At 42.8% G+C, this 21,388-nt stretch overlaps 3 protein-coding genes across 6 annotated transcripts; 2 read left to right on the top strand and 1 right to left on the bottom strand.

Moving 5' to 3' along the window:
- Nucleotides 1-5,222: 5,222 nt before the first annotated feature.
- LOC128016811 (autophagy-related protein 13) lies at nt 5,223-14,810 on the bottom strand. Of its 2 annotated transcripts, XM_052601634.1 has the most exons (18): nt 14,598-14,810; nt 13,785-13,865; nt 13,596-13,676; nt 13,374-13,493; nt 13,233-13,279; nt 12,981-13,121; nt 12,817-12,857; nt 12,629-12,725; nt 12,422-12,520; nt 10,849-10,942; nt 10,109-10,207; nt 9,623-9,718; nt 9,291-9,430; nt 9,089-9,173; nt 8,611-8,688; nt 8,363-8,476; nt 6,321-6,449; nt 5,223-6,052 (listed from the first exon to the last, which is right to left on the bottom strand). In XM_052601634.1, the coding sequence occupies exons 2-18, from the start codon at nt 13,851-13,853 to the stop codon at nt 5,975-5,977; spliced, it is 1,608 nt and encodes a 535-aa protein (XP_052457594.1). In that variant the 5' UTR covers nt 13,854-13,865; nt 14,598-14,810; the 3' UTR covers nt 5,223-5,974. The 2 variants fall into 2 exon arrangements, with proteins under 2 accessions (XP_052457594.1, XP_052457595.1); XM_052601635.1 differs by lacking the exon at nt 10,109-10,207 and having other exon boundaries at nt 14,598-14,808.
- A 107-nt stretch (nt 14,811-14,917) lies between these two features.
- Nucleotides 14,918-17,501, top strand: LOC128016812 (putative nuclease HARBI1). Of its 2 annotated transcripts, none has more exons than XM_052601636.1 (3): nt 14,918-15,054; nt 15,638-16,326; nt 16,423-17,501. In XM_052601636.1, exons 2-3 carry the CDS (start codon nt 15,657-15,659, stop codon nt 16,797-16,799), a joined length of 1,047 nt encoding a protein of 348 aa, XP_052457596.1. In that variant the 5' UTR covers nt 14,918-15,054; nt 15,638-15,656; the 3' UTR covers nt 16,800-17,501. The 2 variants fall into 2 exon arrangements, with proteins under 2 accessions (XP_052457596.1, XP_052457597.1); XM_052601637.1 differs by lacking the exon at nt 14,918-15,054 and adding an exon at nt 15,060-15,136.
- Nucleotides 17,502-17,639: 138 nt separating this feature from the next.
- Nucleotides 17,640-21,351, top strand: LOC128016813 (ras-related and estrogen-regulated growth inhibitor). Of its 2 annotated transcripts, none has more exons than XM_052601639.1 (7): nt 17,640-17,848; nt 17,961-18,139; nt 18,235-18,291; nt 18,421-18,494; nt 19,190-19,337; nt 19,720-19,813; nt 20,071-21,351. In XM_052601639.1, the coding sequence occupies exons 2-7, from the start codon at nt 18,067-18,069 to the stop codon at nt 20,258-20,260; spliced, it is 636 nt and encodes a 211-aa protein (XP_052457599.1). In that variant the 5' UTR covers nt 17,640-17,848; nt 17,961-18,066; the 3' UTR covers nt 20,261-21,351. The 2 variants fall into 2 exon arrangements, with proteins under 2 accessions (XP_052457599.1, XP_052457598.1); XM_052601638.1 differs by having other exon boundaries at nt 17,641-17,848; nt 18,062-18,139.
- Nucleotides 21,352-21,388: the final 37 nt, after the last annotated feature.

The raw sequence follows: 21,388 nt of genomic DNA, 5'->3' as shown, positions 1-21,388 counted from the left end.
GCGTCGGCCCAACGCCCACGCCACCCTCACGTGGAAGATCCCCTCTCATACTCTGAGGCCAGTTACCGCCCTCCACTAGAAGCGCGGGAAATGGTCTCGTTTGGATATGACGAGGACGACGCCATGTCTACTAATGCCTCAGACCCGGGAGCGTGGTCCGAGGCCCCGTCTGAAGCCGCCCCCGCCTCGCTGGATGCCGAGCTTATGGCGATCCTCACGGAGGCGGTGGCAGATATGGAATTGGAGTGGACAGCCCCCAAGGAGCTGCCGTCTAAGAGATGGATGGACGGTTCTTTCCTCGGCGCGGGCCGCCAGGCTGAAGCCCCGCAGAGACCCGCGCCTTTTTTCTCTGAGGTCCACGAGGAACTCACCCGGTCATGGCGCTCCCCTTACTCAGCCCGAGCCCATGCACAGGGGACCCAGCTGCTGACGACGGTGGAAGGGGCGGAGAAATTGGGATACGCGCGACCGCCTCACGTCGAGGATGCTATCGCGGCCCATCTCGCGTCTTCTCCCGGCTGGAAAACCGCCTCTTTGCCTTCTAAGCCATGTCGAGCTACTGCTCACATCGCTGAGAAGGCGTACATATCTGCTGGACATGCAGCATCTGCCCTCCACACGATGGCAATCCTGCAGGTCTTCCAAACTCGGCTCCTTGGGTCCCTGGATGAGGGAAGCCCGGACCCAGAGTCGCTCAGGAAGCTGCGCACGGCGGCGGATCTCGCTCTCGCGGCGTCGAAAAAGATAGCGCAGGGAATCGGCCGCAATATGAGCAGCCTTGTGGTCCTGCATCGCCATCTGTGGCTGACGCTGTCCGGCATGCGCGATGCCGAAAAGAGGCAGTTCCTGGATGCACCGGTGAGCCCCACCGGTCTTTTCGGTGTCGCGGTGGAATCTCTGTCGGAGAAATACGCCGAGACCGTCAAGCAGTCTAAGGTGATGCCTCATCTTTTGCCGAAACGGTCTCAAGCCCCCCCTGCAGCGAGGTCCAGATCTTCTTCGGCACAGCGACAAGCGGGAAATACCAGGCGCGCGTTCCCGAGCGCGGCAGAGCGTCGTGAGCCAGAGCCACCATTCCGCCAGAGGCAGCCCAGGAAGCCCCGTTTTGGTCCGAAACCGGCCTCTAGCAGCCAAGGGCGCCCGGCTGGCAAGAAGGAGCAGCGTTCCTGATGCTCGTGCCAGGGGGAAGAGAGCGCGGGACGTGTTCGTCGGACCCGCGGCGAAAAGGGCGTGTTCCCGCCCAGAGTTCGTCAAAGATGTGAATGTTGTGAGAATGAAACCGCTATGTTCTGTTTCAATAAACATGCATTACATGCCTCAGCAAAAGAGCTTTCTTCCTCCCTCTACTATTACCCGCTACATAAGCGAAGCCTCTCCTCCGAGAGACGCTTCGCAAAGCGGAAGCTCGGGGAAACCCGAGGAGGTGACTATGTATGTTCCCATGCAAGAAGCCGCGAACGAGTCACCTGCCACTCATATAGCGGTCAACGCTTCCCCAGTGGCTGGCGCGCACGCCCCGCCGCAGCATGCATTAATACCCTCCGTATTGAGTCATCTCAGCGCGTGGGCGACGCTCCCCACGGCATCTTATTGGGTGATCAACACGATAAAACGCGGCTATACGCTCCAGTTCGCTCGCAGACCACCCCGCTTCGGCGGTGTGATTATGACAGAAGTGTCAGAACAGAGCGCCCCGCTGCTACGAGCAGAAATATCCTCTCTCCTGGCCAAACAAGCAGTAGAGATAGTGCCCGTGGAACGGAGAAATTCCGGTTTCTACAGCCGTTATTTTCTAGTTCCGAAAAAGGACGGAGGTATGCGCCCCATCTTAGACCTGAGATTACTGAACAAAGCGCTCGCGAAACGCACGTTCAAGATGATAACTGTGAAGCAGATCCTCGCGCACATTCAGCCCGACGATTACTTCATTGCAGTGGATCTAAAGGATGCTTACTTCCACATCCAGATAGCCCCACATCACAGGCGCTTCCTGCGTTTTGCATTCGAGGGTGTGGCGTACCAGTTCAAAGTGTTGCCGTTTGGGCTCGCTTTGGCTCCCCGTGTATTTACAATATGCATGAATACAGCGCTCGCTCCCCTGAAGCTCAGTGGAATGCGCATACTGAATTATCTCGACGACTGGTTAGTCATCGCACGGTCGAGAAGCGCTCTCGAGGAACACAAACACAGACTCCTCGCCCATCTGACAGGTTTGGGGCTGTCTGTGAACATTCAGAAGAGCACACTGCAGCCGCGCCAATATATCACATTCCTGGGTATGATACTGGACTCGCGCTCTATGACCGCGAAGCTGTCAGAGCCGAGAATCCAGTCGATTCAAAATACACTAGCCCTCTTCGTTCAAGGCAGAGCTATCCCCTTAAGAACGTTTCAGAGGTTGCTCGGTCTGATGGCGGCCGCAGCCACCGTCTGCAGACTGGGCTTGTTACACATGAGACCGCTTCAACACTGGTTACAGAGCCGAGTGAAGCCGCGGGCGTGGAGAGCGGGAACGGAACGCCTTATCATAACGCGTTCATGTCTCGAGACTCTGGCGCCTTGGTTCGGCACGACCATATTCGAGCAGGGTGCTGCTATGGGCAGAGTGGTCAGGCGTGTAGTGGTCACTACGGATGCTTCACTATCAGGCTGGGGAGCCCTATGCGATGGCAGACCAGCATTCGGTACGTGGACAGGGGACCAGACGCGCTGGCATATAAACTGCTTGGAGATGGAAGCGGTTCATCTAGCGCTGCAGAGTTTCCTTCCGTTTGTGAAACACCGTCATGTTCTCATCAGAACGGACAACACGGCGGTGGTGGCGTACATCAATCGCCAGGGAGGTTTGCGTTCGCGATCCCTGCAGGGATTAGCGAGACAGCTGCTGTTATGGACGGACAGGGTACTTCTGTCGATTCGAGCAGTGCACGTACCGGGCAGTTTGAATTGCGGCGCGGACATGCTGTCCAGGGAGGCCATTGTACACGGAGAATGGAGGCTCCATCCGCAAACGATAAATATGATCTGGAATCTGTTTGGCAAAGCGGAGATCGACCTCTTTGCGTCGCAAGAGAACGCCCACTGCCCTCTGTACTTCTCGCTGACAGCATCCCCCCTGGGGGGAGACGCGCTGTCGAGCCGCTGGCCAAAGGGACGGAAGTATGGTTTTCCCCCAGTCAAGTTAATGCCGCTGGTGCTGCAGAAGATCAGGGAGGAGAGATGTGCGTTGATCCTGGTAGCACCCAAATGGCCCAACCAGCCGTGGTTCCCGGAACTGGTGAACATGTCGCGGCTTCCCCCGTGGCGGATCCCGCCGAGAAGGGACCTCTTATCCCAGGCGAGGGGCACCATATGGCACCCCAACCCAGAGCTTTGGGATCTGCATGTGTGGCAGATCAGCGTGGAGTATATCAGCGAGTGCTGCAGACAATAGCAGAGGCTAGAGCCCCTTCGACGAGGCGTTTATACACTCTGAAGTGGAAAGTATTTGCTAACTGGTGTGTTGACAAAAATGAGGACCCCAGGAGTTGCGATATCTCCATTATTCTGACCTTCCTACAGGAACGTCTGGATGCTGGCAGTACCCCATCTACAGTGAAAGTCTACGTGGCCGCTATCGCCGTTTTTCGTGACTTGCTAGACGGCCATTCAGTGGGGAGGCACCCCCTGATAACGAGCTTTCTTCGGGGAGCTAGGCGGCTTAATCCACCCCGCCTTCGTCAGATGCCGGTCTGGGACCTGTCATTAGTGCTTAGTGCGCTGTCCAACCCACCTTTTGAACCAGCCGAGTTAAGCGACCTTAAAGTGCTCTCATTTAAGACGGCGCTACTGCTCGCGCTAGCTTGCGGGAAACGAGTGGGAGACTTGCATGCCCTGTCAGTGAACAGCGCGTGTATGCAGTTTGGACCGGACGATTGTATGGTCAGACTTTTACCCAAACGCGGTTATTCGCCTAAAGTGCTCTCAACGCCGTTCAGAGCTCAGATAGTTACAATTCAAGCATTTTGCCCCGAGGAGGACAGTAATTCAGTGTCTCAGAAGTGCGCTTTGTGCCCCGTGCGTGCCCTGCGTGCATATGTGAACAGAACTAGCCAGTTTCGAACTTCAGAGCAGCTTTTCGTCTGCTACGCGGGTGCCAAGAAGGGCAGCGCGCTGTCGAAGCAGAGGCTATCACACTGGATAGTGGAGGCTGTGCGACTAGCTTATGCTTCCCGGGGAACCGCCTGCCCAATCGGGGTGCACGCCCACTCCACAAGGAGTTTGGCGTCGTCATGGGGTTGGGCGAAAGGTATGTCTATTCAGGACATTTGTTTCGCAGCGGGCTGGTCGTCTCGCAACACGTTTGCGAGATTCTATAATCTGGACATTCCCTCGTTCGCATCACATGTGCTGTCAGTGCAGGAGGAGGGAGTTGAGCAGTCTTTGGACTAAACTATGGGCACGCCCTACCTAGCGCGTGCACTAGCCGTGGTTCTTTCTACCAGGTCAGCGTCAGTTATTGTTGTAATAGCTGCGGTTGAGGTATTCATTCACTATCTAATGTGGTCCCTTTATTATGCCCGCATTATAAGCCGGCAGTGTATTCCCAAGCACCAACATATTGCTGCATTTTCCCCATATCACACCAGTTTTGCTTATCTGGGTGCACTGGATTACGATGGTGTAAGAGCTGATTTGGCTCTGTGCCAAGAGGTGTTTCAACCAGGTCCGGTACCCTACCTAGAGCTAACGCGCTGTAAGAGCTAGTGCTTATGCTCTTCTGTGGCTCGATGCGAGCTGGGCCGGACAGTATTTCCCACACGGCGGGGGTTTTATTGTTCCCCATACGTAATGTCGAGAGACCGACTCGATAAGGGAACGTCCCCGGTTACTCACGTAACCTTAGTTCCCTGAGAGGAGGGAACGAGACATTACGTAACCTGCCGTGTGGAAAAACCTTCCAGCCTCATTACTCTCGTTCAGTGGAAGATTCTGAGGGTTTTGGCGCCCACCGTCACCTATATTGATGGCTGTCAGCCAATCAGGTGAGGGTGAGGGCGCCATTGGCTATTTGCAAGCAAAAGAGTTATTCAATCAGACTTCATAATTTCGAGGAAATGGATTTCCCCATACGTAATGTCTCGTTCCCTCCTCTCAGGGAACTAAGGTTACGTGAGTAACCGGGGACGTTTGCGTATGTTTTTTGACGAGTTCAGCATACAGTGAAAACAAGCACAGGCCCGTCCGAAATAAATCAGTTTATTACCCCAACATTTACATGCCATATTAACCGAGTGAGGAGAGAAAGAATACACTTAAAATAATAAAAGACGGTCCAGCTCCTAATGACTTGCCAAACATAAGCTTTAAAAGAAAAAAAGGGGAAAAGGGCATTCCTCACCATCTAAAAAACTGACAAGATGTACTGATAAACAGTCCCTAATTAATAAAATAAAAAAAGGATGAAAAGTTATGGAAGGATGCATTTACAAGAACCAGATAAGCAGACACAGACTCACAATTCACTGTTGTCAATATTCACTGTAGTGTCATTCATGTTTAACTCTAAAGCAAAAGTGGACATACTCTTAGATTATTCAAGTTTTCCCCTCACATTTAAGCTGTAGAGAATTAGTATGGAGTCAGCAGTACAATGACAGAAATCAGTGAACTACACGTGTTGTCGTGATGAGAAAAACAAAAATAAAGGCTGGTACAAGTTTATACATTCATTACAGTGAGCTTTACTTACGCAGTTCTGCTATTTTAATAAATACAAGTGTTGGTAATTTTATGATGCTCAGTTTCTTTAACAGATGCTGTTCTCTTTATACCTCTTTTCACTTTTTTCTTGAATGATGATTCTCTTCATAGCTCATTGCACAAGGAAAAACTGACACAAAACAGGGTTAATGAAGACATCCAATGAGGGATGCTTCAGTGAAGGAAGCAAGAAGAGTAAAGAAGTTGTGAAGGATGCAATCTCTGTTCTGTTCTATTGTAGCGTGTCCACAAATGCATCAAACTCATCAATGTTCTTCTCATAAATAGCCAGCTTCTCTGGAAGAGAATCCTGCAAAAATATGTTCATGTTACCAAACAACTAATAATGAACACATTACAATGTTACTGAAGTTTTAACATCATACTACGGCATGAATGTGAATAAATCACCCTAAGTACTACACATAAACAATACTTGCAATACCTATATGAATACTATCATTGTTTCTACTCTAGTGTATATTCTCATGCTTTTCTTGCTTTAAAGGTCAACCTGTCCCATATAGATTGCTAAAATGTTCAGTATGTGCTGTGATGAAAATGTGTTTGTTTCTCACCAAATCCTCAGCCATAGACTGAGCGCTGACATCGATGGACAGGCTTGCAAGTTGAGGAGGGTTTTGAAACTCTTTATAGAAAGTCCCCAGATCCATTGGCAAAAGGTCATCCTTAGAGAATGCAGGTTTCTGCTTGGCACACAAACACAGAACTGGTCTTTAAACTATAATATGAACTAGGGCTGCACCATTACGACAAAAATCATAATTGTCGATTATACCCCAATTATTACAATTTATGTAATATGATGTTTATACCATTGTTTGATGCAACTGCATGCTGTATATTTATATGAAAATAAACAAGCTGAAAACACTCCAACTGAAAAAACCTTTAGTGCTTTTCTATAGTATTAAGCCTAAAATGTTATACTAAAACTAAAATTAAAACGATGGAAATGTGGAAAGAAAAAAAATAATTTTAAGCACGCAGAATAACTTAAGTGGACTTTGAACGATTCATTTCTGCTTTGAACGATTACGTAATTGTGGCATCCATAATTGTAATTGCAATTAGAAGTGTGATTAAATTGTGGAGTCTTAATATGAACCATATCTGGCTTTTACCACACACTTAGAACAGGCCAGGGATGGGCAACCTTAATCAAACACACCTGTCTGTAATTTTTAAGCAATTCTGAAGTCAAAGATTGTCTTATTTTTGGGAGATGCAAGGGTCTGTAGTACTTACCATTGGAAAAAGCGTAACGGCCAATCATACAAAAGCCTCTGTCTCCTTTCCTTTGTAACACCAAAGCCAAAGTTAGCATTAGCCGTTACACTTTTTTGGCTAAAGGTTGCAGGCTTGCCTTCCAGTGTCTTTGCTTAAGTTAGATTCTTCATGCGTGTTTGTTCAGGAATGGAGCTAAACTCTGCAGGCCAGTAGACACCCAGGACCGGAGTTAACCATCCCTGACTTAGAAGTTTTGACTTAACAAGATAATCAATTCTTGCTTGTTTACAGAACTGGTTTCACAGTCCAATTCTCATGTCCCAGCTGCCCACACAAAGCAAGATGGTCTTTTCTTGTTTTTAATCCTCTAGAATTTGTATTGATTTACCCCGACGCTATAGAGCTTTGATCAACACCGAAACAGTGCTGCTCTGCCATGCAGAAACAGACTTAAAGAAATAACATGATCGAGCAGGTCACTTTGGGCCTCTCTTCAGCAACATCAACTCACTAGCTTCAAAGACTTCTAACTGAGGGATACTGCATCATTCAACACTGTATTTATGAAATAAAAATAGAGTAAAGTCTTTAGATTTATTAAACAGCAATCATATGTAGCTTTCTCTCAGGTCCAGAGTCTAAGTTTCTTTTTTTGACTTGTCTGGATCACTAGATGCTTGATAAAACTCCCTTTTGCTGTCAAACTAAGACTGCACAATTAATCAAATTTCTAATCGCGATTACAATTATGGATGCCACAATTATGTATTTGTTCAAAGCGGCTATTTATCGTTCATAGTCCACTTAAATTATTCAGCGTGCTTAAGGTGCATTTATTTCTTTCCAAGTTATCTTAAGGGTTTTTCCATTGTTTTAATTTTAGTTTGAGTATAACATTATAATAACATTCATATTTGTACTTTTTTATCATTTAAAGAAGAAACCAATCTGATGTATAGTTGACATTTCAGGCTTAATACTATAGAAAAGCACTAAAAGTGTTTTCAGCTAGTGTTTTCAGCTTGTTTATTTTCATTAAAATATGGCATGCAGTTGCATCAAACAATGGTATAAATATCATTCAATGTAAATTGTGCTAATCATAATTAATAATCGCAATTACAATTTCAAGGGAATAATCGACAATTATGATTTTTGTCATAATCGTGCAGCCCTAAATCAAACCGCTCACAAGAGGAATCAAAAACAACAAAGTGCCTACCAGAACCCATCTCTCTAATGATACTTATCAGTTCAGATTCACTCATTGTACTGTTGCAGTGCCTTTCAGTGTGTTCTCTGTTACATAGCTCTCAATTGTTCAGCAGATCTTGAGAAGTGAATGTTTATTATATGTTGGTGTACTTACGAAGTCAACCATGACAAAGTCATCTTGTGGCTGCCCCCCGCTTTGGCTTGAGCTGTTTGAGTGCAGGCTGCCTTGCAAGGGAGACGAAGGAGCTGGGGATGGAGGAGGGTGTACCTGCAAACAGAGAACAACACCTCTCAATAGGAGACAGTGGATGATGCAGCTGCACACTAAGGACACGTAGAGTCCAAGTGGGTTTTCTTAATTTGAAATACATAGTATGCATGTGTGTTTTTCGGTTTTAATACCATTGGGTCGTTCACCTCCAGGTCATAGGCTCTTGGAGCGAATGCAGCAAAAGGAAGATCCAGGCTGGTTGTTGTCACCTGAGTTCCACACATACACAACACATCAGAATGCATTTCTCCCTGAACATGACAGTGTTCATCACTTTTCAATGTTCATCATTTTATTCATAAAAATGCATTAAATTGATCCAAAGTCACAGTTATGACATTTAAAAAGATTTCTATTTCAAATAAATGGTGTTATTTTGATCGTTCTATGCAACAAAAAATTCTGAAAAGTTCACAGTTTCTACAAAAAATGTTAAGGAGCACAATTTTGCTCAACATGTGCAATAATTACAAGAAGAAGTAGAAGAAATGTTTCTTGAGCACCAAATCAGCATATCTGATTGATGTTGATTTTTATGAGAACTACTTCAATATACAATAAGGTCATTTTTGTTCAGTAGGTTATTATAAATTATAAGTATATTCTAACCTGAGTGGTGGCTTTGTTGACAAAAGCACCAACTTTCCTGGTAAAGGTGGTCTCTAGAGCATCACAGCACACAGTCTTCACCTCGCTACCACACACACACACACAGACACAGACACACAGACACACAGACGGAATCAAATGTTGCTGAATTGATCAATGAAAAATCAGTATTGAAAATGTTTTAATCTCTTCACACTCTTACCTACTACAGGATGTGGGCTGTGCCGGCTGAGGGGACTGTCCATTGGGGCATGATGGGATACGACCATGCTCAGCTGCAGTGCCATGATTAGGCTGAGCTGGCACCTGTGGGACTCCACCTTCTTTACCCGGCACAACCATCTGATTTAGAAGAGACACATAACATGGCCACCACAGTCAGCTCAGGATGACACATGTAAACTCATTTCTGTAGACACGTGCAAGTAATTCCAAGCAGCTGTTCTACATCGGAAGGGATCAAGGGAATGAAGTCATGACAGCGAGGGTGGGGCTCCTGCATGTGTGTATGCGCTGGTGCACTGTGTGCTGTACCTGGTGAGGATGTGCAGCAGCAGTACAAGCCGTAGGATGGCACAAATCCACAGTTCCCAGAGCCGGAGTCTGATATGACAGACGAGAGCTGTACAGCTGAGACAGAGAGATTCATGTCACAAATAAGAGTCAAATGTCAGATTAAGAGGTCAGCTTTTTAAATCTGGTCCTGTTAAAACCTCACTGCAGAGCAGAGCGCAAGAAGGATCAGAAGTTGTCAGAGCAAACACACAAATGCTTCAGCAGGCATTTCAGTTTAAGGAGAAGGCAGCAGTGATTTGTGTGCTTTTGTCAGAGCAGTGCTCAAACAATCTCTTGTGTGAGTGGTACTGTATAACCCTCTTCATTAAAAGGTTATACAAGGTTATGAAGGGTAAGCAGTGGAGTATAGGTTACTGGGGCAGGCCACACACACACACTTTGTACTTAATCTACCAGCTGCATGCGTGTACACACACTTCTCTCACAAACACATACTGGACTCACTTGCTGTGAGATGCCAAGCCCCATGAGGGGAACCTTCAGTGTGGCCATCAGAGCCGGCTTAGGTGTCTTAAAATGTGCCTGACTTACAGTACACACACACTACACACATACACAGAAAGAAAAAGAAAGAAAGAAAGAAAGAGAAAGAAAGAAAACAAAAGCAATAATAGAAATGAAAGCGCTACCACAGAAAGAGATAACGGGGAGCGAGAATCTGATTCCATAGTCACATAAATTACTTTAATGCTAGTCTTCTGCAACCTCCAATACACAAGCATTATGTGGAAAGGTAAATACTAAGGCAAGTACACCAAGACCAATGCTATTTTAGTATTATTTTAAAACAGCATTTATTCCTAAATTAGTTTTAAATTTTAGTAGTTTAGTAGCTGTGTGCTACTGTTTAGTTTTAAGTATATATATATAAGTTCAAACGACACTGATCGAGACAGCAGACTAACCAAAAGCTGAGAAAAATAATGAAAAGAAAACACCTAAGAATAGGAAAGATATGTACTGTACTAAGCAGCAATCTCCAATAACCCCATATAAAGAATGAGACTTGTACATCAGGGAAGAGTTGAAAGAGACTCATGAATGAAAACAGCTTATCCAAGGTTAACAGTTAATCTCTTATGGCAGGCTGCACTGCACCTGTACTGAAGCCTGACCTGTACAAGGAAGGTGGTGAAGGGTTATTTGTAATGGGATAGATGGATCGCTGATAGCGATGCCATTACCTGTGATGGTGGGGAGGTGGAAAAGGACGTGGTGCACACCTCCTGAGAGTCATCTATTCCTGCATAAGTCCCTCCCTCATCTTCTCCAGGCGCTCTAAGAGAGAAAAAAGAACAGGCCAAAGGACAAGAAAGCAGAGTTATCAGCTTGAATCCTTGTACCATCAGTATGTAAAGGGTAACTTCTGGTATTAATGGTTTAATTCCAAATCATTTTGAACACTGAAAAAAAACCTACTATCTACTTTATAGTAAAAAAAAATTGAAATATAAATTTGACTATAAATAACAATTCAGGTGATATTCTACACTGCAATATATGCAACAGTTTGGGGGTTGGTAAGATTTTTTAAATGTTTTGGAAAGAAGTCTCTTATGCTCACCAAGGCCGCATTTATTTGATCAAAAATACAGTAAGAATGTGAAATATTATTACAATTTAAAATAACTTTTCTATTTTATGATTAAATTTATTCCTGTGATGGCAAAGCTGAATTTCCATTACTCCAGTGTCATATAGAAATCATTCTAATATGCCGATTTGGTGCAAATGAAACATTTCTTATTATTATCAATGTTGAAAAGTTTTGCATTTTCTTTTCTGTAATAAGTAGGAACTATGATATATTGTTTTCCATAATTCTTTGATGAATAGAAAGAACAGCATTTATTGGAAAGAGAAATGTTTTGTATAGGGATGTTAATGATTCACTCATCTCATGATGCAATATGATTCACAATACTGATTTCACACTACGATTTTCTTTAACAAAATTACATTTACGACAAATTATAAATGAAAAGCTGCCTTTTATAATTTCTCAGACAAAATTCGAACACCTTTCATGTCAAATTATTGATAACAAAAGAAACTGTATTTTTAAAACAAATCCTAAATCGAAAAAATAAATACAAATAAAATAAATCTCCTCATATAAACAAACTTAGGCTTTGTCTGTGCTCTTTCCATTTAAAAGTATACGCAAACACTGCATTATAATCACAATCCAAACAATACATGCAGCATGAGCAGTTTGTGATCTAAATTTGATTGTATCATTTCAAAATTTAAAGCAAAAACAGAATGGTCTGACTTTAGCTTTGTGAAATTATGCTACAAACAATATCAGCAGATGCACTGAATGAGATGCAGATTCACTCTCTGACAGCAGGTGGCGCTTATGGAACAGCAGCTATACAGCATTTCCTTTATCGCAGGTTATCGCTGTTAACACAGTAGCACTCTGTTTTTTTTTAAATACTGTTTTAATATGCATTTTGCAGAGCCACGATGAAAAGAAAATACCATTGAATTTTCTGAAGACAGTCAGTTCCCCTCAGAGATACACTAATATAAACCCCCACCACAAATTGTTTTGTGATTCATTTAACTTCTCAAGCGACTTGAATCATTGCATATTTGTATCGATTTTCAACCAGCTTGGCATCATTCCATCCCTAGTTTTGTAACAATGTAAAAGTATCCGTTGCCACTTTTGATCAACTAATGTCATGCTGAATAAAAGCATTAATAAAAAGTATGAATTCCTATACCATATCTATGATTTTTACGCACCTGTAAGTGCAGGGATGCATGTGTGCCATATTAGTGAAGGGACGCTCCACAAAATGATCAATGATGATACCCATGATAGGGCCTGTCCTCTCAAATTGCCTGTGAGGCACACAAGGACAATTTCTTGCACAACAACACAACAAAACTACAATAACCAGAATATCCAAATACTTGAATGTGTTGAATACAGGAAGCTATAACATATACCTTGAAGACATGAGGGCCAAATTAGTGCGATATGCACAGGACAAAGTGATGGTGCCTATAGGAGTGCCTACAACACCCACCCGCACGGACTGGAAGCCTGCAGAGAGCAGTGAAGAGGATAAACAAATACTACAGAACATCTACAAGTCCTTTATTAGTATTCTGAAGAGAATTCTTTGTAATATTACCTTCCCCGAGACCTGTCAGCTGGACTTCTCCAAAATAGATCCTACCATAGAGATATTAATAAGATCGGATTGTACATATGACATCCTGTTTTTTCTCCTCTGTATGAACTCATGTATCAAGCAATATAGAGCTTTGTGGTGCAAGAAGAAAGTGTGTTGATTACCTGTAGAGTATGACATAATCATGCCCTTGTTTACGTGAAAGCTTGTAAGCAGGAGTCACCCTTGTGATGGCCAGCAAAGACTTGAGCAGCAGAGACAGGCGGTTATAAACTGTATAGGACACTTTAATGTCCTTATCACACCTGGAAAAAATGCAAACCCTAGTTATGCCCTGCTTTAGTAAATATTGACTGGCTGTATCAATAATGTATCAATCTCCGGTCTATGAAGGGGAACTGTGTGTGCTTACTTACTTTTCATTCATTTCCAAACACCACGTCTCCAGCTCCATGGTGTCTCCCTGCATGGGAAAACACAATTTGTTAATACTCAAGTAAACATTTTTTTATTAAGATTTATATCTTTGTCATGGTGAACTAAAAGAAAGACTAGACCTCTGAGGTTTTGAGGGAGATCTCCACACACATGGATCGGCCGATGCCAGGCAGCTGTCCAGCAAGAGCTTTTTTTGCCTCATGAGTCACCTCTGGGATGTCTTTTATTGCCAGATTAAACTTGATAAAAACATGAAAACAACCAGACAGGCAGAACTCACGTTAGTTATGATGAAGAAAAAACAGGAGCTCTGTAATTGAAGCATCCTGGAGGTGTCTTACCCAGTCTGACCCTGTCGGTGATGAAGATGAGCAAGTGCTGATCTTCTCTCCAAGCCGAGCTTGAACTATAACTTGCACTGTCTGAAAGACACACACATAAAGCAAAGGGTATCATCACCCTGTTGCACGGGGTAACAGATTTCATGAATGAAACAATACCCTTAGCATTGAAGCAATTAATGCAATCACCTTCAAGGCAAAGAATTTGATGAATTTATCCAAGTCTTTCCTGTCCTGTGAGCTCAGTTCACTATCCATTGTCACTCAAGCCTAAGACATACAAATTAAAGACACTTTCCTCAGTGAAGAGTGAAAAAAGCTGATATAAATAACACAATAATAAAAAATGAACATAATACACATAACTGAAGGTCAGGACTATTAGTAGGATACGATGAAGGAAAAAGCCCCATTAATAATAATAATAATAATAATGCACATTTTGATTTAACATATTTTAAAATCGTACCATATTTAGATACAACATGTAAAAGATGAGTGTCATGTATATAAAATACTGCATCATCTGGTTCTATTCTATTAAAAATTTTACTTTGACAATATAGTTGAATATCTGAAAGACTGATGACAGACAAACAACAGACAAAGCAAGATTTAGCATATTATTGTTCAGTACCCACTGATAAAACATATTACATTATTATAGTACAATAACAATAACATGCCACTAGGGACTTATGTGCTTCTATGATCAAGAGGAAAAATAAGGTGGGGGTCATCTTGCGCCACCGACTCTAATAATAGTAATAATTAACGAAAGTACTGGTGTCTTCATGAATACTGTCGCATCTCCACGGCAGCTCGCCTCTAACTTTACTCAATAAAAAAAACACAACACTAAAACACCTTCATAAGAATCAGTGTGACCCGACAGCTGCTAGTTCATTTGTTTCTCACAGCAAAACATCTCAAATAGTTTAGTCATCTGTCTGTCTGTGCAGCCAGTGCTAACCCCTTAGCAAAACATGCGCAGATACTTACAGCTCATCACCGAGCGGAGATTCAAATGTTAACAAGCAGAGTGTGACGATAACAGCAAAACAGCGTGACTGACTGCGTGAAATGATCAAATACAGCCTTGACGATCCTGTATTTTTAATTAATCACATCGTAGCACCACAGCGTCACACGCTGACAAGCTCCCCGTTTTTGTTTATTTTTCTTGTTTGGGTAGGTCAGGAATGACGTGTAGCATGTACCGATTCAACATCGCCACTTTCGTTGTTTTTTAAATATAGTCAAATGACTACGGAATTTAGATATAATAAAGTTATATGCACATGTAGGTTATATTATGGTATGAATGGACCTGCTCTTAGTTTATTATTTAAAACAACCAATACAAATATCGAAAGTGTAGCCCTCGAACTGGAAATATGTACGGTGAGTGACGTCACACTTCGATGTCGGCGCACACAAACAATCTCCAGTGCAGCAGGTAACGATCAACTCATTTTCAGTCAATCTGAATGTTTTCCACTGCCGTTGCGTCCATCACATCTGTTCACTATGATATCACGGTCGGTTCTGTGTAAAATACTGTGCTGAGCCGACAAACTAGCTCAGTTTAATAGCGATAAGTAACTGTAATAAACTGTAACTGTAATAAAAATACGTGATTAGGTCAAGATAGGCTTTAAGATTGTGTTGTAAGCAGTCACACATTGGCGAAATCAGTGCAGCGGTGCATGCAGAATCATTTATCATTTTGTGGTTTATTCATTTGCCTTTAATGACAGAAACTAAGAAACGCTGATGAGTTCATACTACAATGGGCATGACAGCAATTAAATTTCTTTCCCTCTTCTGGAAAGTCCCAGAAATGCTATTGTGGATTTTATAGGAAGATAAAAATTATATTTGTTGTGGTTTTCATCCAGCACTATAGATGTTTACCCAACTATGACAATTTCCACTTCTGAGAAGCCCAGAAATGTGAACATTTGGATGTATCATCTTTTAGTTATTGACATGGCGTAACGTGACACTAGCTGACCTTCACACATGTCATCTGTCCACAGGTCCTCCTGAGTGTGTGGAATGGCAATCTCTATTGCGATCCTAGACTGTGACCTGCTGCTGCATGGCCGGGGGCACAAAACACTTGATCGATTCGATATCGAGACGGTGTCCGATGAATTTCTGATGACAACATTCGGCTTCCCACGTGAGTTCATTTATTACCTAGTGGAACTGCTAAAGGACAGCTTGTTGAGACGGACACAGAGATCCAGAGCCATCAGCCCAGATGTCCAGATACTCGCTGCCCTGGGATTCTACACCACCGGGTCTTTCCAGAGCAAGATGGGAGACGCGATCGGCATCAGCCAGGCCTCCATGAGCCGTTGTGTTTCTAACGTCACTAAAGCTCTGATTGAGAAAGCACCCGAGTTTATTGGCTTCACTAGGGATGAGGCCACCAGGCAGCAGTCTAAAGAGGAGTTTTACCGAATAGCAGGAATTCCTAATGTCATGGGAGTAGTGGACTGTGCACATATAGCCATTAAAGCTCCCAATGCAGATGACTCTTCCTATGTAAATAAAAAAGGATTTCACTCAATCAATTGCCAATTAGTATGTGATGCCAGAGGACTGCTGCTGAGCGCTGAGACACATTGGCCAGGTAGTCTGACAGATAGAGCGGTCTTTAAGCAATCCAGTGTGGCAAAGCTGTTTGAAGAGCAAGACAATGATGAAGGTTGGCTTTTAGGTGAGACACATAGTTTGGTTGCTGTAGTTACTTTTTCTTGACGTTGCCAAAGTATCCTGTGAAAATGTCAGTGTATTTTCTGTCTCTTGTCTCCAGGTGACAACCGTTACCCTTTGAAGAAGTGGCTGATGACTCCAGTGCAGAGTCCAGAGTCCCCTGCTGAGTACCGCTATAATCTAGCCCACACGACGACGCATGAGATTGTGGACCGCACATTCAGAGCCATTCAGACACGTTTCCGGTGTCTGGATGGGGCTAAAGGTTACCTGCAGTATTCCCCGGAAAAATGCTCCCATATAATCCAGGCCTGCTGTGTGCTACATAACATTTCCCTGCAGTCTGGCCTTGATGCCTGGACTTTTGAGAGGACTGAGGCCACGGACCAATCAGGGGAGAATATCGATCTCAATGACCCCGTCGACCCAGAAGCTCTCAGAGTTCGACAGGAACTCATCCAAAATCATTTCAGTTAGGAAAATGTCATTTAATCATAATTTAACATTTTACTTGTTCGAGACACCTCTTTCTTCTGTGGAAAACAAAAGATGATATTTCAAAGTTCAATTTATTTCATTGTATGGTAAGTAAACAAATAAATAAAAACACTGGGATGTTTCTCAATATATTGTCTTAATTTTCAACATGAAAAGAGAAAAGTCATAAAGTTTTAGAATGACAAAGTGAATGATTATGGCATTTTTGGGTGAATTATCCCTTCATGAGTGTGCTGTTTATCACTCTATTGGTCATGTGAACACAAAAAGTGCAAAGCTGGAGTTTAAAAAAAAATAGTATTAAGCAATGTACACTTAATGTAATTAAAAGTATTTAGCAATGATAAATGAAAATAGTGTATTTTATTACAAGTTATTGTAATTCTAATAAAAAAGTATATATATTTTACTCAAAACTCATAGACCTGTAAAATGTTGACATCAATAAATAACACATCAACAGTAGTTTTGTCTATTTATATCTCTGTCAAGTGCATTATGTTTCAAAACTTAGGTTCCACAGGAACAAATGACTTTCCAAACAAGGCAAACCTCTTGCTAGTTATTCATGAACTCTTCCACATTGTAAATGTTTTTGTCCATATAATCAGAAGCACTTACCTACTAAGTATATCTTCCTCAAAGATCCCCACTGATGCTCTGTAATCTGAGTAAAAGATATATCAGGGCAAAAATAAAAAGCTTTAATTTTAGCCTGAGTTAATGAATGGTTCTGTCTCTGCTGCTCCGGAGGCTCGACTGTCAAAGGCGATAAATCAGCGGGTTGTTTAATGAGTCTCTCAGTCGAGTCCGGTGATGAATGTGTGGAATAAGAAGAGAGACCACGCTGAACAATGACGTGCTGTCCGCAGTGTGTGTGTGCGCGCGCTATTTCTAATGTAATTACTAATAGCAGACAGACGGAGAGCGCAGGAGCAGCAGAGACTGCAGCATATGAGCTCCACAAGAGTCTCCACTGGAACACAGTGATATAGATGCTCACACTTTTAACAACTTTCGAGAGCAAAGTAAGTATTTCTGGGGAACTTTGTTTCATTCTTCAACACGGTGCTTTGTATTCTAACTTTGTATTAAACTCAAATTTGCATCTGCTCTGCCGCATTTATCTATCATCTTTAGCGTAGCGGAAGTGCAGTCAAGCTCAACCCGAGAAAGAGCACCTGTTACTAACAGCAGCCGCGGTCATTTATTTGGCCTGCCTCTAAAAGTATTATCCACAGTGATCATGTCAGAATCTGTACGGAAGATGTTGAGGGCGAAGCTCGTGGTGCTGGGAAGAGATAACTGTGGGAAGACAGGTAACAATGCTGTTTTTGTGTTTCTTCTCGAGGTTAATGACTATTGGTTGATCTTGATGACTCTAATAGATCTGTTTTTCTCTTTTGAACTCCAGCTCTGTGTGTCAGATTCATCACCAGACGTTTCATTGGAGAGTATGAACATAAAAGGGGTAAAACAAGTGAAATACAAACTCACTGATGCTATAAAGCTGTTTTCATGCTCTAAACATTTGTGTATCTGCATTGTATTCAAGTAATCTGCATCATATGACATGCCATATACTTTTTGTGTCTCTTAGAGGTCACCTACAGGTGTCAGAAAATCGTGGACAAGGAGGCGATTGAGCTGGAGATTTTGGACACTGTTAATAAGGTACAGAGTGCCTGAGATTTGATCTTACAGTATGTTGTGGTGTTGTGTTTTGGCTCTTACCTAAAAAATGAAGGGAGCATCTCTTTGTCACTGTGCATCTGCCGCTGTGCTGTTTTACAGGCCTATTTTTCCATAGACACAGAGAAAGTCAGCAGGGTGATCTTGCCTTGTCAAACCACTGATGAGACACAGGACTCTCTGAACCATTCCTTTCCTTTCATGTGTGCTGTGCTGAATCTCAGGCTGCCGGAGCAGCTTTAACAGCCCGCCTGCCATTGATCGTGTTACTCAGTAGAGCAGCACTTGTTCATTCATAGGATAAGGCTGTAGCTTCACCGTCTGTGTAAATGCAGTAGAGTAGCGGTTCTGGTATTTTGAAGGACTTTGATACACCTATTTTAGGTCTTTGAATGAGCTGATGATATAAATCAGGTGTGGGTAAAGGGATAGTTTATCCAAAAATGAAAATGTCGTCATGTACTCACCACCATGCCGATCCAGCCCTGTATGACTTTCTTTCCTTTTTAGAACACAAAAGAACGTTTCTGTCAATTACACTGAATGGTTGCTTTATCTATAAAGTGAAAGTCAGCGGGGTTTCATTTTTGGAATAACTATCCTTTTAAATAATGGAGACATCCAAAATGTGCAGCGCTTCGACTCTAAGTCCAGGATTGAGAAGTGTTTGTTTTCAGGAATGTGTGGGACCTGCTGCGTCGTCTCTGGAGAGTTCCATTAAATGGGGCGATGGGTTCCTCATTATGTACTCTGTGACGGATCGTGGCAGTTTTGAGGCTGTATCGCGCCTGAAGAGACTGATTGACCACGTTAAACAAACGCTTGGTAAGACCATTCAGATTCAGGATGTGAATGATCACAAACTAAGGAGAAATAGTGACACTATTCTGCTATTAGCACTACTGCGAGCAGTCTTGTTTATGTATACGGTCCCTTCAACTAGCAAATAGTGCTGTTATCCATCAGTGTGACTCAGCCTGCCTTAATTGGTCTCAGTTCAGAGATTTCACCTCAGGCATGAACTCTTAATATAGTAAACTGCAGCATGTGAGTGTAAGTTTGTAAATTACAGATTGATTACAGCTCTGCAGTATTTTATTACACCATTCATCTTCAGGTACTGTCATTTTAATGGCAGTCTGTTCTTCGTCAGAGCTATCCATTACATCATTCTGTGCGTGTGTGTGTGTGTGTGTGTGTCTTCAAGGTATTCCAACAGTCATCGTTGCCAACAAATGCGACATGGAGAATGGCCGAGTGGTGAGGACAGATGAGGGACAGGCCTTAGCCTCAGACCTGAGGTCAGCATGCTTTATCCCTACTATTAACTGCACAGTTGTGAGTGATAGTATGAAGTACATACAAATAAAGGTTATTTGAACTCCATTATCCATCCTAATAATAAAAAAAAAAGTATGATTTTATGACTACCAGTCAAAAGTTTGAACACACTTAGATGATCTTCAGTTTGATTGAAATGCCTCCATTAAATCATTTAATATTTGAATGAGAAGGTTTTGCTGTGTGTGTTAAAGGTAGGGTTTCACTGGTGGTGTAGGTGCAGTTTCTTTGAGCTGTCTGTGGCAGAGGACGCTTCAGCAGTGGAGGCCGCGTGCGCGCAGCTGGTGCGTGAAGTGCGTCAGGAGTTTCAGCGTCACCTGCTGGCTATGGACAAGCGCTCACGGATGCTGCAGATGAGACACGCACTCAAAAACAAGCTCACACGGAGTAAAACCATGCAGTGGTGACCAGAAAGACTAAACGCAGTTTCAGACATGACAACCGTAGTGCTGGAATCAGTAACCTTTCAGAGAACAACAAGTGCCTTTTGGATTTCCAAATAGTGTCACGAACGTTGTGATCTTTGTGTGTTTATGACAGACAGGATAAAACACCAAAAAGCAGTGTTTTTTTTTTTAAAGGTGCAGCGTGCAATTTATGGGTCACTTAAATATATATAATAATGTCTTAAAACACTCCCTGCCCATTGTTTGGACAAACAGGCAGTCTCCCCTCACACTTGCAACTGATTGAGTCAGAAGCTGAAATGTTTGATGAACAGTTTATTCTCTATAGCAGGGGTTTCAGACTCAAATCTTGGAGCGCTGGAGCCCTGCAGAGTTTAGATTCAACCCTAATTAAACACACTGGATCCAACCAATCAAGTCCTTCAGACTTATTTGAAAACTACATGTGTGTTAGAACAAAACTCTGCAGGGCTCCGGCCCTCAAGGAATCCAGTTACACCACACTGCTCTACAGAAAGTCAGCCAGTCTGTGTGTTAAACCAGTTTAAGAGAAAGTACTTTAACATTTCAAATGGATCCTATTGACCACTCAGTTGACCTCTTCCTTTGCATCAAAATACTGTAAATGATGTCATTCCAATGCAAGATTCATTCTGTATTTAAATTGAATTTAATGTGTGAGAAGTCACAAATGCTTATTTATAGGAACTAAATTCATTCTGATAGACTGAGCTTGTCTAATATTAAGTCGAGCTTAAAATGGCAGATGACGCACCATGTGGCAGATGATCCTGTTCTCATGTGCCTCCATTAGATTGAAATGTCATGAGGGAACAGAACCAATTATACAGTTTTTTTTCAATTTCACACAGCTGTATTTAGACTTACTACATCCTGGCCGTGTGCAGAATACAATCTGTGGAGTAAATAGTTTCCAAAATGGGTTACAGGAGAGTGTATCATACTGCTAAATGTTGTAATTGTGCATGTATTGTTTAAATGTTCACAGCGTTAATATTTGCTGCTTTAATGTAAAACAGATCTTAGAGAGAACAAACGACTGTTTAATTTACAATTTTATTTAGCAAAAATGGTAAAAATAAATAAATACAAATTGATCAAATGCTC

The sequence above is a fragment of the Carassius gibelio genome, chromosome A7 (assembly GCF_023724105.1).
Source record: "Carassius gibelio isolate Cgi1373 ecotype wild population from Czech Republic chromosome A7, carGib1.2-hapl.c, whole genome shotgun sequence".
In the NCBI taxonomy this organism is placed as follows: Eukaryota; Metazoa; Chordata; class Actinopteri; order Cypriniformes; family Cyprinidae; genus Carassius; species Carassius gibelio.
This window is presented reverse-complemented; position numbering and strand designations above follow the sequence as displayed.

Coding starts and splice junctions, on each gene's coding strand:
- LOC128016811 (XM_052601634.1), bottom strand. CDS start 13,853: ATGGATAGTGAACTGAGCTCACAGGACAGGAAAGACTTGGATAAATTC. Junction 12,858..12,980: donor GATTATGTCATACTCTACAG/GTAATCAACACA, acceptor TCTCTATGGTAG/GATCTATTTTGGAGAAGTCC. Junction 12,726..12,816: donor GCTGACAGGTCTCGGGGAAG/GTAATATTACAA, acceptor TGCTCTCTGCAG/GCTTCCAGTCCGTGCGGGTG.
- LOC128016812 (XM_052601636.1), top strand. CDS start 15,657: ATGGCAATCTCTATTGCGATCCTAGACTGTGACCTGCTGCTGCATGGC. Junction 16,327..16,422: donor TGATGAAGGTTGGCTTTTAG/GTGAGACACATA, acceptor TCTTGTCTCCAG/GTGACAACCGTTACCCTTTG.
- LOC128016813 (XM_052601638.1), top strand. Junction 18,495..19,189: donor TTTTGGACACTGTTAATAAG/GTACAGAGTGCC, acceptor GTTTGTTTTCAG/GAATGTGTGGGACCTGCTGC. Junction 19,338..19,719: donor CCACGTTAAACAAACGCTTG/GTAAGACCATTC, acceptor TGTGTCTTCAAG/GTATTCCAACAGTCATCGTT.